Source organism: Plectrocnemia conspersa, unplaced genomic scaffold, assembly GCF_051122295.1.
Source record: "Plectrocnemia conspersa isolate PC_06_02 unplaced genomic scaffold, ASM5112229v1 ptg000009l, whole genome shotgun sequence".
In the NCBI taxonomy this organism is placed as follows: Eukaryota; Metazoa; Arthropoda; class Insecta; order Trichoptera; family Polycentropodidae; genus Plectrocnemia; species Plectrocnemia conspersa.
In genome coordinates this window covers 6692259-6712203 of record NW_028277173.1, presented here as the reverse complement: position 1 = coordinate 6712203, position 19945 = coordinate 6692259, and the positions used below count along the sequence as shown (strand labels likewise).

General features: G+C 31.3%; 2 protein-coding genes across 11 annotated transcripts in view; one reads left to right on the top strand and one right to left on the bottom strand.

The window, feature by feature from the left end:
• Nucleotides 1-2658, top strand: part of LOC148231756 (nucleolar protein 4) — a 314898-nt gene extending 312240 nt beyond the window's left edge. For all 9 annotated transcript variants that reach the window (XM_088192002.1, XM_088192001.1, XM_088192000.1 and 6 more), the window contains 2 exons: nt 318-568; nt 1294-2658. In XM_088192002.1, coding sequence (XP_088048128.1) covers nt 318-568; nt 1294-1586 — 544 coding nt within the window. In that variant the 3' untranslated portion in view covers nt 1587-2658. The remainder of the gene's footprint in view (nt 1-317; nt 569-1293) is intronic.
• Nucleotides 2659-7854: 5196 nt separating this feature from the next.
• Usp20-33 (Ubiquitin specific protease 20/33) lies at nt 7855-19130 on the bottom strand. 2 transcript variants are annotated; one of them, XM_088193497.1, is made up of 20 exons: nt 18988-19130; nt 16413-16532; nt 16231-16353; nt 15956-16139; nt 15743-15893; nt 15590-15677; nt 15301-15526; nt 15112-15223; nt 14923-15038; nt 12361-12547; nt 12134-12272; nt 11810-12007; nt 11628-11743; nt 11381-11559; nt 10377-10569; nt 10198-10308; nt 9990-10133; nt 9794-9920; nt 9590-9724; nt 7855-9510 (listed from the first exon to the last, which is right to left on the bottom strand). In XM_088193497.1, exons 1-20 carry the CDS (start codon nt 19042-19044, stop codon nt 8491-8493), a joined length of 3726 nt encoding a protein of 1241 aa, XP_088049623.1. In that variant the 5' UTR covers nt 19045-19130; the 3' UTR covers nt 7855-8490. The 2 variants fall into 2 exon arrangements, with proteins under 2 accessions (XP_088049623.1, XP_088049624.1); XM_088193498.1 differs by lacking the exons at nt 12134-12272; nt 18988-19130.
• Nucleotides 19131-19945: the final 815 nt, after the last annotated feature.

The window sequence follows — 19945 nt, the reverse complement described above, 5'->3', positions numbered from 1 at the left end:
TAAAATCCTGGAATACGAACCTTGTTTTGAATTCGAGGAATTCAAGTACTTAAGTGAATTACTGCTACATTCTTTTTTGACCATTTTCTTATTCATTGAGGTAAATTAGCGTGCTGCAACTGGCATTATCTCTTGAATCGAGAAATGTATGTCATCTACATTTACATTTATTGCTTGCTTTTGTAGCCATTCATTGTGGGTATTTATATAATCAGCATTACATTCCAAAAAAGATATATTATGTGCTTGAAAAGTCTATTACTAAATATAGTGTAAATGAAATAATTATGTTTTAAAAAATAACTTGTATTTTTCAGTTCTCGCACATCCACGCCATCGGTGCCGGGTTCTCTAGCTGATTTTTCGGCCTCGCTGGTTGGCGGAGTGACTCCGACTTCAGGATTAGTCGGAGGCGCTGGGGCTTTGCTGTCATCGCTGGGAGCGCCGCCTCCGGCCGCCATGGCTGCATACCAGAGCGCCTTGTTTTCTGCTGCAATGGCCGCCGGAGCGCATCACACCCAAGGATTGAACTTTGGAGGACTTGGAGTAGCAGCTTTGGCTGGCAATGGTATATACCGTATTCATTTACAACTATTACACATATATAAAGCTATGCTTTTCTTTATTGTATCATTGATTAATAATGGTTTTGATGTACAAAATTCGATCATGAGAGATTAGATAATAAACTTCCTATCAGTATGTATCTTCCTTAATTGTATAGGAATATGTTCGGAGAGCAAGAATATTCATTTGATCAAGAATTTTGGAGAATCTTAAGATGACCTAAATCACTTTAAAACACTCGAGAAAGATAGAGAATATTATTATCTACGGTTTTTTTACATAGTTATTAGAAGAAAAAAGTGGTATTTGTTCTGAAGGATTTATATATCATATTACTTCTTGTAGAGCTATTGTGAAAGATGCTAACAATACACAAATATTACTTTAAAAAATAACTTGTTCTTTAAAACTGGCTATTGGTTGTCCAGGTGGGGTTCCATTTTGTACTGTTTTGAAAACTTGTTATATAGTAACGAATGTCTGAGTATGAATAAATAAATTAAGTCGACTGTTCGCTAATGAACATTCAATTGGAGTTGTTTCAGATCCCTTAGAATAGTTTTATAGCAATCATATATAATTAAATCAGCTATAAGTGTAGATGCACTGACGTGGTGGAAAGGTACACGGTACAGATCAAAACAATGCACTAAACAAAAATTATAATTTATTTTTTGAATAATTTTGAATAATAATAATAAAGTAATCATCAATATTATGTTTCAGGTCCAACCGATCTATCGATGAAGAATTCGTCGCAAGCTCACAATCTATCGTCGTCGAGTTTCCCGAGCTCGTTGACCAACAACAACGCCATAACGGCACTGGGTCTCAACTCGTCTGCCGTAGGAGTTTCTCACGGATCTCAGAGCTCAACCAAACCTCTCCTCTTGCCTCACAAGCTGAACACTGCCGAGATGGCAGCTGTGAGACAACTCATCACCGGCTACAGGGAATCGGCTGCCTTTCTGCTAAGATCGGCAGACGAACTAGAAACTTTGCTCTTGCAGCAGCCTTGAGGGTCGCTCAAACGCCCATGTGCGACCCTAATTTAAAAAAATATAAACTGTGAACGTTTTGAACCATAATTCGAATCTTGGTGATACACTTAAGTTATAACGGAGTGTTAATGATTCCACGACGTTGATTAATGAATGCATTTATGTTTAAAGAATAGTGTTGCACTTGAATTTAGCAGATAAGGAACGTAGAGGTGCTGGCCCAGGGTTGGGTAAAATGTAGCTCGTGAGGGAGAAAGAAATATATAAAAATAGATATATCTAAAGATTAAAAAGTAATGATTTAAATTAATATATAAATATATAGATGTGAAAATCTCTTTGAAATGAATTTAAAATTGTTGCGATGTGTTGAATGTTGTTGATCAAATTATTGTCGAAATTTTCATGTTAAATTTTATTTCATAAATAAAATTTAACGTGCTTATATAATAAAATATATTAAAATAGATATATTTATAATTTTTCTGTATATCTGTGTAATTTTTCTCTTCAAATTTATTTCAATAATACTGAAAATCACTGGTGTTTGCTATTATTATAATTGTAACGTCTAGAATCAATTTATTTAAATTTTAATTTAGGACGAGTCTTCAGTTAATGTTAACATACGTATATATCTGAGAAGGAAACAAATCTTATTTTGCTCTAAATAACATAGAATCTAATGACAATATAGAAAAAACCAAACTTATTGGTTGTTTATATTTGTATGGATTTAGACTTTTTTTGATTTTAAAAGACTAGTCTTATAGATATTGATTCTAGACGTCAATCTGTTATCGATGAAGTTCCATTAAAATTATTTGACTAGTAAGGTCACCACAAAAAACATAATAATTTTTAATTTACAACATCAATTTTTATTTATGTTTATACACATTTTTTAATATCATTTAAAAGTTAATCTAAAAAATTCATGATAAATATTTTTGTAAACATTTAATTGGACCTCATGACCGAAATGTACAAAAAATATATAATTTAAATTTCACGATAGATTCTATTATATTTTTAAAACTGATTACTAAGAGTTTTATTAAAATATACATATATATATATAAAAAAACATCAGTTGTATTTTAGTCCTAATGTGTTGCATGATTGTCATCGTAATGCAGTTACCATAATTTGTCAAAAAAAATTTAGGCGAAAGTTTTTCACGAAATTTTTTACCATCGTTAAATAGTGTTTTTTAATAATGATGTAAAATTATTCTTAAACGAAGCGTGTAAATGATGTAAATAGCTTAGAGTTAATCAACTAATATGCACTAGTTAAGTATGGCCATAGTCGACGTTTTTTCATTATTCGTTCACTTTTAAATGTCTCGGTGTTTGTTTGCCTGATACGAGAACGTTGACGCATTAAAAAGAGCGAATAATCAAAATGTGTATGTTTCAATGTAATGGATGTTTCAATTAGAATTTTCGTGACGTTTTCATAGTAGGATAGAATAAGGTTTTTTTTAGATATAATTTGTAATTTATTCACATTGCCTTGTTACCGCCGAATTTTTAATCCTTTAAGTATTTTACTTTTACAAAATACTCCTTTTAGTCAGCGTGTAGACGTAGATGTTTTTTTAAGTACATAAATGTATGTTCACGTTTTTAAAAAATGATTGTATGACATTCCTCAAGAATTGCAGAATACGAAAGCCAAAGATTTTCTATCTATTTAATTAATGTATTGAAATTGTACATACAAATCGTTTTGATTCTTTGATCAGCTTGCATGTGATCTATTTGGGTTTTTTTCGAATTTATTACGATCTAAATGTGGATATGTATTTTAAAGTTAAGCCATGGGGTACGTGTTAATTTGGCACAATTTTTCGCATCTTATTGTACATACAAAGTGTGTGCTGTGTAAGTTATCGACGTTGCGACGTACTTATTATGTATATTTATAACGATCCGATGATATATATAATCGAAATTATTTATAAACATATATATTATAAATATAAAAAAAAGATTTTTATATTTGGTGAACTATAAAAAATTGAAAATTGTAAAGAAATTAAAATTTTGAAGTTGTATTGAACTATATGAATTATATTTATTAAGAAATTTAAGACAAAATAAATAATGAAAAAATATTAACTGTATTTTACTGATTATGTTCATTTTCTACATTTTTATCCTTCTTCTACTGAAAATCATTTGCAATATTGCTCTCGAGTCGGCTGAAACCATTACTGTATTAAACTAGTTTTAAAAATTTAAATGGACTTTGTATCATATACATATAACAATAATTTGCTCCTAAATCATAATTGCAAAATATAAACTTATATATGTCAACTACCAGGAGAAATCACTTCATATAATAAGTTTTAGGCAGGGCCGGCTCTAGATTATTTGGCGCCCCAGGCAAACACTAAATTTGCGCCACCACTCCCCCCTATCAATATATTAATAACTCATTACATGAGCGCAAAAATATAATTCAAATTAAAGTAATCTAATATTATATTTGACATGATACTCTTTTTTGCGATTGTTGTGTATTTAAGAATTTGTAGTATTTTTGTCGCGATTTTTTACACGTGAAAAAAATCTAAAGAGTAGTATGTATCAAAAAACTGATCTCCTCGGTGAAACTCATGACTAAAAATGCCAAATGCCAAGTGAAAGCACAAAATGATTTATCAAAGCCTACGACAGGGGCTCTAGCATGCAGAATCGCATGGCTGATATTATTCCTGAGATGATAGCGAAGAGATTCTAAAAATGTCTGGGATAAAGTAATTAGTAAAATTAAATAATTTTATACAGTAAACTCTAAAAAAAAAATTTAATAGACAACGTTTTCTTAGAGAACACATAAAAAATATTAAAAGAAATTATACAATGCTAAGTAAAGACAATTTGATATCCGAATTAAATGTTATGTATGAAAATTAAACTTTTTGTTATATACCCAACATCAACGCCTATCCCAACTTATACAAAACAATAAATTGGTACCTATTCCGAAGTGGCAAAATTAATTAATATTATTTTAGTGACACCTGTATCTACAGCTGATGTCAAACGCTGTAACACTCTAAAACGTATAAAAACACTTTTAAGAAATTAGACTGGTCAAGATCGGTTGAATTCTCTAGCCGTACTATTTATTCATAAGGATTATTTACAATAAATCCAACATTTTGTCATATGAAACATAGAAGAGCAGAATCTATTCTATAAAACAGAAAATACATGTGTCTGTCACAAGAACTTCCAAGCAGTGTACAGTAGCGACGTGACATTTGCACATGTCATTTTTATATACACTATGCTATTTTCAACTTGTAAGATAAACTAAACAGCGACGTGCTGACGACAGATTACGACCAAGACAAGAGACTAAAAATATTGTATACAAGCAAGTAATAAAATAAATTTTAAACAGGATGAATAAAAGCATTTATAATGCATTATATTTAATTTACATTATTGCATAAGTATCTCAATACTTTATTTATGAATAAAAAATATAAAATAATAAATTGTCTGTAACCAAATTATTAATAGTAGCATTTCTCAGAAAAATCTCATTGCGACTAAAGAGTTAAAGTATTTATTTTTTATTATTATTTTTGTCTTTAAAATGTGTTTTATATTTTTCTGGATTCATACATAATTTGTTCTATTGGTCTTTGTTTTTCCAGTATATGTTTTTATTAAAAACTTATTATAATTTATCCCTATATGTATAACACATATTATGTTTAGTTCGTTTCTATTTTCACCAACCGTCACTGATTATCACTATATGTCACAATAAATGTAAGAATAAAGAAGACAAGCGCCCACGACTTATATTTTAGGACGACTATAAAATTGATTTTAAAATTATGTCATATCATTATCAGTTCTCTGTGGGAATATTGTGCTTAGATTCTAATAATTGTGCATAGTTTTTATTGTTCATAATTATTGTTCAGAAGCCATGAGCGATTAATAAGACAACTTTACACCGAAATGGAACCAAACGTATTTAGTTAAATAACCGCCTGCTTCGTAATCATTGTTACGCGATCGTCATGACAAATCCCAGAATATCACAAGATAAAAAATACGTTTTATTAGCGTTTAGGTAGTTTGATTCACATTAACTTTCAATCCTGGTACATAATACTAAATATGTATAACATGTTTACGGTTAACACGTACCTGGTATATTTGCATTCCGAATAATTATATTAAATCGGTAAATATATTTGAGTTTCGGACAAACCATTGGGCATTTGTCGCCATTCTTAGCGCAATATTTTGTTGCGTTTGTAGTGATTTCGAATAATTACGACTAAGTATACCTCCCCAGACGGGGGAGGCATATGAAATAACTGGTCGGATGATCGATTTGTACAGGAGCAGTTTGTTTTTTACATTTAGTTTGCTCTTTCTGTTTAATAATGGATATAGACGAGCACGAGTTGTTTTGACTCTTGAAGTTATGTTATTTATATGGGATTTCCATGTTAATTTGGAGTCCAGAGTTAATCCTAAGTATTTGGCTGAATTTTGCCATTCGAGGCTTTTATCGTACATTTTTAATTTAGAGAGATTATTATTAGCATAAGCGTGTTTTCTCCGGCGATTAAACATTACAGCGACGCTTTTGTTGGGATTTGCTGTTATTAGCCACTTATCGAACCACTTTTGAATAGTGTTGAGTTTGTTTTGAAGATGAATTATTGCACGATGGGGGTTTTTATAAGAGCATAAAATGGCGGTATCATCCGCGAATAGGGCAGTAATTACTTTTTTATATGGCTTGGAGGGAAAGTCGCTAGTAAAAATTGTAAATAATAATGGACCCAGAATTGATCCCTGCGGAACGCTAAGGAACGTGTTGCCATTCGCCGCCGTCACGTTAGTGTTACCAGAGTGCCACCTAATTTTTGGCATAATGAATAAGCAGGTCTTCACAATAAAATATTTAATTTATCATAAAATCAATTTAACGAAAATAATAGAAATAGATATGCTTTCTAAATTTAAAACCCAATTAAGGCTTCCAAAATGTTTCCATTTCTCTCCATACAATTTGGTGGTTGTTTAATTTCCAGGTTGGTTATAAATGATAGAGAATAACTAGCTATTTTTTGTATGTTTATTAACAACAAAAATAACAAACTTTACAATTTTTCACAAATTAAATAAAGATTTATTTAAAACAATAATATCATATTTAACATAAACGTAAAATAAAATAACACGTACACAAACCGTGAAATAAATTAAATTCGAAGCTCAAAAATCGATTGGGTACGTTTTAAAAACATAACAACTTAAAAAACAGTATTTTATAAAGAAAAAATAAAATAATGTACTCATCATTCAATAATTATTATTTTTTATATAATAATAATAATAATTACACAATAATATATTAATTTTAAATCTATACACAAATTATTTTATCGTCTTTGCAGAATTTGGCAATCTAGTGAACTCGTATTCAAAGGAGATGGAATGCAAGAAACAAACGTCACAATTTATAAACGAATGGTCAATGTTTTAAATTTACAATAGTTTCCAATAAAATACGGAAAAAATATCTACCTCCATTATATTCACAATCACCCGATATTATTATATTAACGTTTAAATGAAAAGCGATGGGTAAAAACAATTATTTGGTAACTCGGCTCCCTGGACGGGATACTTATTGTAATCTAAAATCTATACAAAAAAAAAGTAACAAAGCTCCAAAAGATACGGTACAAACTATCGTTTATAAGCACATACTTGATCATTCTGCAACATTTTACATATTATTTTAGTCTAAATAATTCTTTGACATCCCCTCATTTAATGATAATTGAACAGTCTTTTAATTGCATCAGATTCCATCATTCAATCCGATCGAAATATACGCACACGTTACGATGGCGAACATAATAAAAATATATACCAACATCTTTTTGATTGTTACATAATTATTTTCATTAATAGTATTATATTACTTACAAATATATATATATAGAATATATAAAATATTTAAACAAACAATTAAAAATCCAAGGATATTTTTGCGAAAATTGGTAAATAAATGCAAAATACAAAGAAAATTGATCATTAAATAATTAATCTTTAGTTTAAAGCACTTTCGTCAAACTGTCGTTATAAAATACTTAGTACAAACAATAAAAATATGGTATGAAAAATCAGTAAATGTATTGATTCAAATTATTATCGACCATCAACAAAAGTAAACTGTAATCGTTACCAAAGTACATAAATTGTCAAAAAAATAGTTCTTATAATTTTATTATTTAAATGATAATGATGCAATATTTTTAATTATTAAATAAAATGATAATGGTGAAATTCCTCTAAATAAAAATTAACTAATTTAGAAGTATAATAGAATGGGAGCCAAGTAGAAAAAGATGGCTCAAGAGAACACAAATATTTTCTTTAAAATATCCGATTCAGGCCTTATTTTCTGAAAAGTTTCTTTTAGTCATGTTGCTACTTATTAGTGGTTACTTATATGTGTTACTTTTTCATAGGAAAAAATATATTAAATTAATTCAGGGTTGTATTAACTCAGGACAAATACTAAAATGACTGCAGTTACTCTCATGAAATATCGGAAGAACACATGATTGCTATTCTTTAACCCATAAAAATATCTGGTACATTTAATGAAAGATTCTCTTTACTTATATAAATCTGAGCAAAATCGTTAGAGGAATCTTACCATACAACTCAATAAAAAAAAAAACAACAGTGACTCAATCTTATCAACGGCAACACCATTCAAGTCAATTGGATATACCTATATCACAATTTTCATATTATATAAAGATACAATTCAATTATTTTTCCGCTTGCCAGCCGCGTTTCGTGGCCACCATTTTCGATAGTCTATTCATAAACCTAATGGCGATAAAAAATCATTTGGCTATCTTCTCGCCTCCGTTGACGGTCGCCGGCTCCGGCTGGCTCTGACTCGTGACACTGTTGTTCTTCTTACCCGTGGCCTGTGACTTTCTAGATTTGCGATTAGATCGCTTCGATTCTCCGCTTCCAGATTTGGTCAAATTTTGCTTCGACTGCTTCTTAACCTGCACCTCTTGGTGTAACTCTGACGGAGAATCGTGAAGTGTGCCATTGATCTGAACACTATTCATAACCTCGCAAGATTTATTTTCAAATTGATCGCCGTCGCCTTCAGTGCCGCTGTGATTTTTCTTATCGGAATGATACACTTCAGTCGAATTATCGGCGCTCAGAGAATTCCTCAGCTTTTCTGAAACGCGGCGAGTCCTACGTATCCCTGCCTTTTTAAGTTTATTCTTACTAATTTGATACTCCGAATCATCACTGCTAACATCTCTAACCTTACCGGACACCTGCCCGTTGCAAAATTCAAACTCTGGACCATTGCTTATTTTACCGGAAACGAAATCACCGCCGTTATCGTTCACTTTAATCACTTTCTTTGCGTCTTTATTTACAATCCTATTCTGTGGCTCTAGTGATCTATTATTCTTCATAGAAACGTCTTGAAGCGATAGCGTACTTTTAACCGAAGGACTAGTGATTGCACTCTCATATTTATTAGCAACACTGAAAAGATCGGCGTTCGATAACGATTTCTTATAATGCTTTTCATTATTCACTACCTCTTTGGCTTTTTCAGAATTAGATACATCTGATGGTTTCTTATACTGCGACGATAACACAATAGAAGGGGTATTGTGCTCAACACTGCTGCTGTAATTCGAGGATTTTCCTGTCGAATGAGCATAAGGACTTGCCGATCTATCTGGTATTTGAATAGTAGGCGCAGATTTAAGTTTGACCTCGGGTCCACCGCCATAAATCTCCAAGAAAAATCTCCACAATTCCTCATTCAATTGGGCATAATCAGAATCCGGTTTTATTGCGATGGATGGAGATGTTTTATTATCCTAAATAAATAAAATAATGTATTTTAAAAAATATGACAAATAAAACAGCGGATCAAAATAAATCTATATATCTATATACCTGCGATGATTTCATAATTATGCCAGAATTATCAACAGGCGGCGGAGGTTGTTGCGTTTTGTTGTGAACAAACGCTTGCCACATTCTGAACCAATTCATACTTATAGCGTAAATGGAAGATAGAGCCTCTTGTTCCTATCGGACATAAAAAATATATCAACATACGAAAAATCATTTATAAAATACACATCTATGCATAATTACCAAAAAATTCTGATGCAATATATTAAAGTGCTGGAATTCCAACCTTTGGCGTCTCTGTAACTTTTCAATTTCTAAACGACAGATGACACACGAATGCAAGTGATTACAAGCAGGTCCACCGCCGAAACTATAACATAAATACAGATAAATACATATATTCATAAACATATAAACCAAATAAAAAAAAAATACTGACTTATCATATAAAAATTCCCACAAGGATTGCGATACCACCGCCGTCAATCTTTCGACGATAGAGATTCGCTCAGGTGATACTCCACCATGCGGACAGAGGAAATCGTGATTGTCAATCGGACCCGGTTCGGCATAAGTATTAAATCTATCGATAAAAAATATATTTATATAACAATTGTAAAAGAGAGTAATATTTTAATTGTAAATACCTGTTGAACCATTGCTTCGATACATAAAATTTTATATCGTTCAATTCGTTAGAGCTTTCTATTAACTCGATGGCTCTCTGTCGCAATTCTGCCATGCGAGGATTAGTTTTCCTAGATACATAAATATTTTTAAATTGATTTCATTATAGCAACTTAATAAAATAAAAATTAATACTCACTTGTAAAATAATACATAAGCTTCGCATGCTGCGACCTGTTCAGGCGTGAGACCAGTTACACATTGATCGTCAAATTCAAACCAACGCGCAGCGTGACGGTTTCGAGCCACGCACGTGTAATGACCGCCTCCAGCGGTTCCAGCGTGACATATCACAGCCACCAGATCGTACGTGGACACAGTCGATGTACAATCTGAAGAAATAACATTGTATATTTTTTAAATTCTTATTTACAAAAAATCATCACGTATTGTGCGTGTTCATTACACCTGTACTTTTACCTATTTTAAACAGATATTTCGTTACTGTCAATTTTATCTGGGCTAAAGAAAGGGAACACGTATATATGATGAAGCAATTTGGTGCATGCGCAAAAGTCGTCATAACATTAAATCAACTGATGGGTCTTTTAAATTAAAATGCAAAAATTTAGCAAATGTTTTGACTTGCATTGGTACATGTTAAGATTATTCTGTGGGTCGCATAAGTACAGAATTAAATTTTTATAAAGAGATACTGACCCGTCAAGAAAAATAACAGGTGACTCATTAACAAGTCGCTGGCGTTAAGGGTTAATAAAAATATACACCTAATATATGTTAACCCTTTCTGCGCCTTAAGCATGTTAAAGTGCTCTATGTCAGGGTGCATGCGGAAAAAATTGACTAGTTCGGTTATTTCTTTGTATCTGTATTTTTCAAGTAGGTAAGTACTTCAATGATTATATAAATTACATAAATATAATAAATATTTTTTATTCTCTTTATAAGTACCTACAACAAAGCTTCAAAAACGAGCAATACCCAGAATTCTATTGAGTCCTACAGAAATTTACCATTTTGAATCAAACAGCTTCAATTTTTCACGACAATAGGTCATAAAAACAGTTGCTCAAAGTAACAGGAATTGAATGTTTCTCTCGTGATCAATTAAATGTCAAATTATCTCGAGCAGAGCATCCAAAAAATATCATCAAGCAAAACTACTGTGATTGTTAAATTTACCTTTATGTAGATACGGCCGCATGTCGAGACCCGTTAATGGAAATGAGACTTTGGCACCGATTTTAGTACTGGACATTAGCTCATGACGAAACCTTTTCAAGTGTACACACAAAACTTCCGGCAGACCGAGAACCTTTGAATATTTCACACCGTTTCTCAGCTTGTTACACTTTTCACAGCTGGAATTGAATATATTGCACATTAGTAATCATATATGTATCTTATGTCATATTTTATCGTTCATTACCTATACATGTTATCACCCTTGAGTTCATCAGCGCTGAAGAAAGCTGCTAAACAATCGTGCAATGTTACTGCAGGTCCGTACAACCAAGATCTAATCCAACCCAATAACCACCATACCTAAAATGATATTTCAATGAAAACGTGTCCTTGAATAGATATTAGCTTAAATAAACGACATATCACCCATCCTTCCTGACTAGATGCCGCAGAGTAAACTGCGTCTGAACATGCGGCGTTACGACCGCCACTGCTAGGCGAGCCGTTAGGCCCTACGCCGTTTCCATTCGTCGTGGGCGTATTCCCATTATGAAGCACAGCCACATGATCCCGCGACGGAATTGGCAACGACAAATCTTGAAACGTCTCTACCCTAGTCGACACCTAATCAAAGTGCTCAAATTAATACGCACCAAATCGAAACCTTCCATACTTCAAATAAGTAAATTACCAAAAAAAATATGTGAAAACGAATACGACTATAATATATATATATATATAAAAACTAACCCTATCACAAGTTAAACACTGTACAGAAGAAAGCAACCGACCATCGAAAACGTCAGATATGACACTTCTAAATTTAGTCGCCGAAGATGTTGAACTATCGTTTTCGCTTTCTTGCCGTTCAACACTTTCCAATTCACTTCTGTTGTTAACATAAGCATTTTGTTAAAATAAAAAGGCAATTCACACATGATGATAATATAATTGAAGAGTCGGGTCGGCTGCCTTACTTTCTCTTGAAGCCGCCGTTCGATTGAGCCGTGCAAGTGTCTTCGCCGTTCAAAGAAACGCAATCACTTCCGCCGGAGTCGCACGTCTCATAATTCTCGTCCTCCTCTTCGAATTCCTTATCAGAACTCTCTTGGTCCATGACTTCCATGGGGGAGCAAGGCCGAGAAGATGAACTAAACGATTCACCTTCAATAATATATAATAAAGTTATCGTATATTCATTACAAGAGTACTTAATTTGTTACACAAGCATTGTTCAAAAAGATAGCAGATTTGAGTAATTAAAGATACAACCTTTATTTTTCTATATAAGCTTCTTCAAGAACGATACAAATGTCACAAAGTTGTGTCATTTAGACTAATTATCAAAGACCTAACAAAAGTTTTAAGGAGGATCTTCATTCAGGTTTAAAAATATGTTAAAGGGCAAAATAAATAAATTTTCATTTGATGTGATAACAAACGGAAGCAAAAATCCTAAAAAATTACACAAATGCTTTCAAAAATCCTAAAAAATTACACAAATGCTTTCAAAAATCCTAAAAAATTACATAAATTCACAAAATAAAATTCGAAGAACCTAACCTCAAATGTATTTTTATTTGCTTAATATATTTTATATAATCGTCATCACTGATGTAGTGAATTACATTTTTATTATAAATACATAAATAAAAGTTTGCATAAAAAATTTGGCGCCTTTTGAACTAGCCTTATTTTGGCTTCAAATTACAAAAATGGAAATCAATCTAGCTTTTCATACATAAATATTGTTTATAATTTATATAAAAAAATACAGTTGCAGGCCACGAGTTGGGCATCACTAGCATCAAGTCTGTGAGAATATGACCTCAACAAAATAGTCGACTAAGATGTACGAAGGAATTGAATTTGAATTAAAAAGAAAAAATGATGTATAACTAGCTACGATATCTCGCGACAGTGAGTGACCGACAGCTAGTTAGGTATAGTCCATCCAAGATGTTAGCGCTCATCATCATTGTGTTAGAAATAGGGGTGCGTGTACGTATGCATGCATACATATAGTTTTCCGCGAATTTGTTTACACCGATAGGAGAACGTTACCAATACTAAATCAGGGCTGTTTTAAGGGTAGGGTGACCATACATTAGAAATTGAATTAAAAATTATAATGTGTTATGTTTTTATTACAATTTATTGTCATGTTGTGTAATTTTGTAATCATTAAAACAATTCCTGTAATATTCTATTGGTATTTTTTAAAATATTATATTAAACAGATATTCAATCTGGAGAGTGATTTTAAAACTGCTATCATGTTTTTGAGTTAAATATGTATTTAAATAAACAAAATAAGTTAGAAAGTGATATTTTACACTTTCCTCAACAAATTAAATTAAAAAAGTAAAAATTAATTGCACTTGTAATTTTACATGGTCGCCCTATTATATTTTCTCACTAATACTGTGACGATGAGCGTTCATATCTTGGACGGACTCTACGTAGTTTATTTAAATAATTGATTAAAAAAATATTGTTGAAAAAAATTAAATTAAATTATAAGAAAGACCCTTTCTTAAATCCCTTTCGTCGACAAGGGCCAAAAATAATATTACACTTTTTACTGCTCAATAAATGGTAATAAAAAGTTGCAAAAGTAAATCAAGGAAAAATAGTAGAAAATTTAATATTTTTTATTACTATTTTTAAAATTCTAATAATGACATCTCTTATCATTAACTCTTTAACCCTTTAGATGCGAGATGCGGATAAATTCGAATCACCATGCAAGGATCTCGAGTGCGGGATGCGGATTTATCCCACACTATAAAAATCATAATACATGTACATACAAAAAAAATATTTTTAATATTATGTTTTTATTTTTTTTATTTGTATTTTTCCAGATAAAACTAGGAAAATTGTTGCATTATTTTCCTGATTTTTCCTGGACTGTCAAAAACATTTATATATTTTTTTAATTTCCCCCTCATCTTGTGAATAAAGACACAGCAGAGAATGAATATAAACATATAAAAAAAATCACAATTAAATCTTTTTTTTTTAGTTGATAATTGAAACATTTCCCGACTTTTTATGAAATTTAATTCCGCACATAAAGGGTTAAACGCCAACAACTTTTTAGTGAGTCACCTGTTACTTCTATTCATGGGTCAGCATCTTTCTAAAAATAAATATATAATACTTGGTATACTGATAAATGAAGCTAGTAAAATAATCTTTAATAATTAAAAAAATATAATTTGTAAGTAATTCTTGTTTTAAAAAAATAATTTGTAAAAAAAATAATTAATTGATGACGCAACTGGCGTATAAGTGGTTAAAAAAATATCTAAGCAAGTCACAACGCGCATTCATGTTTTAATAATTTTGTAATAGAATATCATTTTGCATTGCATTTTTTAATAGTAAGTGTAATTTTTTTGATTTACTTCGAAGGTCAGATGAAGAAGTTTACGATTTTCACCGTTTTCAATATCCCATCAAACTCATTTGATTCTGAGAACTTTCCGAACAATTCGAGTGTACATGCATATATATGAAATGTATTGGCATACCTTTAAAATCTTGCGGTATCTGAGAATAACCCCTAGGATCACAATAGCTGGCTGATCGGTGGTGTCTAGGGAAAAATTCTGAACCATTTCCTAAATTTTCAGACTCTGTATATACCCTTCAATACAACATATTCATAAAACTTTTTTTCTTCAAAAAAATCCAAAGTCAAAATTACAATTTTATATTACCTGCATCTATTACCAGCCATTAACGGAATGTTATCGTAAGATCTAGCGGGAGACCTTTGAATGTAATTAGTTGCTTTTCCTCTATCGCTATTGCTTTCGTTTCCTTTAGAATCTAAAATCATATTCATATACAATAAGCAACATAAGCATTTTGAAGCGATTCTTACATGTTTATTAATATTTTTATACAATGCATATTGGAAGTATCAGTCGATCGTCCTGAATCTGAAGCGCTCTGAATAAAACAATTATTTTGCAATGGCTGCCTAGTGATATATCCAGTTTTTAATTGTTTATTTTTCCTATTTTTTTCTTCCCTCACGGGCTCTTTTAATTCTTCGTGCAACTGATCCATAAAACAACGCAAAAACTCTTGCGTATCGTGCTGATGATAACCTCTAAACATCGGATGCACCTAAACATTAATGATAATTAAAAATCTAATAATTTATAAGTCACTATTGTAATGTATACTAACGTTTCTTATTCCATATAATATATTATTAGGAACGACGTATCCTCGAGCCTTTTTATTCCAAATTTCTCTGACTAGTTTTTGATATGATCTAAAAAATAATATAAATATAATTTTTATTAATCCAAACCAAACCTATACAACTCTTAGTCTTACCTACTAAGACCCGGTTGTTTATTATCACTAAGGAAATCGACGGCGGCTGAGCAATCCAGAAAGTATTGAGTCAACGGTGGAGTATTGCTCAAAGCTTGAATCGCCGAATTCATATAGCAGGTATTACCGATGTTTTGCAATCCGACTAAGCCTAATGATCAGAATAACATATTAGTAATAAGATTCACAGATATAAATAATTTTTAAACACACCTCTCGGTTTCCCGTCGAAGTTATTCTCTAACGAATCCTCATCATCAGCGTCGCTAGAATCTTGAGAGTCTCCGGCACCGGAGACGTTAAGTCCGGGTCCGCGCTCTAAACCGAGGACGTTCATGGTGTGCATCTTATCACCCGCGCCTTTTAAACCCCCAGCTAAAACGCCGAAGTTTCCCATCTGAAATTATATTAATGACGAGCATGTCAGCAAATGAGTGATCACGATCAATAGACGTCGTCTTTGAAAAATGTAAAATGTGACAGATTACTTGATTATGATTGTAGGATGACTCGGATAAACTCGGAGGATTTCCTATGAATTCACTACCGCACTCATAGCAACGTATGTTTTTATTGGACACGCACACATGGACACAATGCGTCGGATAATCCTGTTGAAATTACATTTTATCATAAATTCAATCAACATGTTTAAAGTTAAAAAACTCACATCGTAATGTATGAAACCGTGGTTGTTATCGGTAGCGGTGCATCCTATGTATGAGCAATCTTCATGCATGCAAATCCAAAGGTCTGCGCCTTGGACCGAACAGTCGCTGCATCTTAAAACCTGTAATATTAAAATGTTGAGTTATAGTTTCATAACACCAAATACCCTTCGAATAAAATTAAGGACAAAGCCAGAGAATAAGAAACGTCATAAACCTAGAGCGTTGAGCGTTTATTGAAGTTGCATCAAGGACAAAGGAAAATCTATTTCCTGATATGTGATATATATTTGCAATTTACACAAAGAATATATTTTATAGGATCAAGACCATAAAAGCAAATTATGATACGTATGGAAACTTGGCAGTCTATATTTACGCATTTAATTCAGGGTCGATGACTCGAATGCACTGATTTAATAAGTGACTTAACAAAGGATGCATATAATTTCATTGTTTCATTGTGAATCGGCAAAAATTTAGATAATCATACTTTAATTTTATTCTCTAATTATTGACATAAAAGTAAGGTTATGTCGTAAGAAAGCAATACAAATATCTATAGTATATCATATATACTTTCAAATCAAACAAAGATAGAATTATGATATAACATTGTGTAATTTGCAATATATACTACAATGAATTTACTTTACTGAGAGTTGTTTTCTTTATCAATAGTATTAATAAATAAAAAGGCTGTTGCTTTTCGGCAACCAATGTTTGTTACTTTTATTTTTTGTGTTTTATAGGAGAAAATATTAACAATAGTTTTTTATAACCTTTTGAATGCTTCAGAGGTATTTTAAATATACTTTCAAGTATTAATATTAAAATTGTAATTTTTAAGAAAGATGAAACATGTAAAAAAACATAGATACCACCGAAAAATTGCTAATGAAACAAAATGAGAATAATTGGTGAGAAAAAATAATTGAAATCAGTGCTCATCAGCTCATATTTTACATCTGATAGCCCACCCAAAAATTTAAAAATTCAAGTATCGTTAAAAAGTTTAGCTCTTAGCAAACAACGCTTCATTTACTTACTTATAAAGCAAAAAACGCATATTACTGCTGCAGCAAAAACAATTTAATGAAAGGTATTTGATTGTATATGTATGTATTTTTTAAATAACTCAGTATTAGCTTATAATGCTTATTTACAGGTGTTCACCAGTCTCCTTTTAAAATGCACGACTTTTTTTGATTTTATTTTATTTTATTCTATCACAATATTATATCAATCGTGCAAAGTTTTGGATTTATGGTCTGATAGTGAAAAATTTCTACTGTCGCAAAAGAAAAGTTGACGAGAGGATTAACCCTTTGAGTAGTGAAATAATTTATAAGCATTTGCTAATTCGTTAGTACACATTTTACGTATTTTTCCATAATTATTTGTTGTAATTTATTTATTAATTTTTATATTGCTTCTATAGTAAACTAAAGGAAAAAATCAGTGATTCTCAACGTTTTAATGCTTTGATTTATTTTACTACTTTTTTGTATTAGTATGTTTTAATACATTTTTTCAACACTTTTATATCAGTAAATTTCGTTATAATTTATTTTACATCTTTTTTTATATATAATTGGACTTTTTTTTATATCAATTCAGAGGCTCTCAATATTTTTTTATAAAATATTTTGTGTTATGCTCTTTTATTTCGTACTCTTTAATTTATTGGTATTAATTTGTATAAAAATCGTTTACATTAAATCAAATTAAAAAATATTATATAAATATGTTTACTTTTTTAGTTATTTCTGTAAATGCGACTATCTGGGATACCTCAAAATAGTGAAAGATCGACCACCGTACATGTACGGCGATACAGCTCAAAGGGTTAACCATTTATCGACAACCCATATGTATAAAAATTAGTGATTTTGGAGCTCTTTGGACGTATATAAACTAAATACGCCATCTGTTTCTCACTATTTTAGCTCTAAGCTGAAGGTGTACATTTCAACAGCGCAAAATTTTAGTAGCATAATAAATTGTGTAAATGTCCTTATTAATAATCGAATTTCGTTTCCTTTTCTACCTGAGAATCTCAGCTCAGTTTATTTTTCTTTAATTTTATTAAGGAAGACAATTTTATTCGTTTTTTTCCAATATGTCCAGATTTATGTTGTCGTGTTTAGCACTCTTAATTCTAATGATAAAAGCTTTTTTATTTATATATTATTTATTAAAATATTAATAATAATATAAAAGTTATCACTTTAAAACCGTATCACAGCTAAGACAGTGATATCATCTGGAGATTGATAAACGAGTAATTGCAGATTATTGTAAATTGATAATTATATATGTGATATTTTAAAATGTCAAATTAATAGTTAAGGCGATAGATGATTTTGTGATGTTGACGAAAAAATCAAAGGTCGCTTCGTATTTACGAAGAACAGCAGACGACGGACGCGAACGACCGGCACGTATGCGAGCGTGCGATTTCGAATCTGACGTCAGATCGGCGAAGGAAAGTTTTTGCAAGGTTCGGGGGGTGCAAGTGTGCAATCCGGGACAAAAGGGTCGCGGTAGGACGAACGGGATTCAAGTTTCGGTCACCTGGTCGGACTGAGTGCGCTTGCTGAGATGTCGGAGGTCGGCGTGGTGGCAGGCCATGCAGGAGACGGCCCCGACGCCCCGCGCGATCCTTTGACGTTTCGAGCGCAACAACAACCGATCGCGGCCATCACCCGACGTGAACCGACATATTTTCTAACGCGTTCGCAAACGCACTACATAAAAAATATTTCAAAAAAACTTATTTAAATATATATAAACGACATAATTAAACTTTTAAAATACTATATCAAAAAATTTAGTACTAAAACGTAATTTTTTTTAAATTTTTTATTGAATATTATATATTTTTTCATTACTGGTATATTAAATCTAGGCCACTAGATAGATTTAGATATCAGAAAGTATCATACTTTCTGTGACGGATGCAAATTTTTTTAAGGAGACAAGGCATTTTTAAAACAACATAAACTACGTACAATTATATTTATTTATTTAAAATAACCATTACACTAATAAATAATCAAATTTGTTACATACTAATAACAACTAAAGATAAAACATACTTGGTTTAAATTAAATTAATTCTTACTTTAATAGAAAATCTAATCTTATATTTCTATTATATGCAAATATACTTATTTCAATAGATATTTATTAATGCTAAACCCTATAGTCTCTCTTGACCCATTGTATTCCTCAAATAAGTCTTCAGCCTTTTTAACCTTTAGAAACTCCTCTCCGCTGAAGCTACACTAACTGGTAATGCAAAAATGATAGATAGTAAAGTACAAATAATTGGATAAATATCCTCGTCAAGATTGCTAAATATTTCTTTTCAAGTTGTGAATAGTTGGCAAGATTTGTATTGGATGGACTGCTTCAGTGCTTATATCTTAAACTTATATTATCTTTTTTTATGACTTTAGCAGAATCAGTAAAAATTTAATTAATTTTTTGTCTAAGATCTTTTCAGCAGCATGTATTAAATCGCACTGAA

Bases quoted from the DNA above. Each gene is read 5' to 3' on its own strand.
- Usp20-33 (XM_088193497.1), bottom strand. From the start codon at position 19,044: ATGGCCTGCCACCACGCCGACCTCCGACATCTCAGCAAGCGCACTCAG. The intron at 16,354-16,412 runs GTGAGTTTTTTA...TAATTTCAACAG, and splicing joins ACGGTTTCATACATTACGAT to GATTATCCGACGCATTGTGT. The intron at 10,570-11,380 runs GTAAATTTAACA...TTATTTCTTCAG, and splicing joins GCGGCCGTATCTACATAAAG to ATTGTACATCGACTGTGTCC.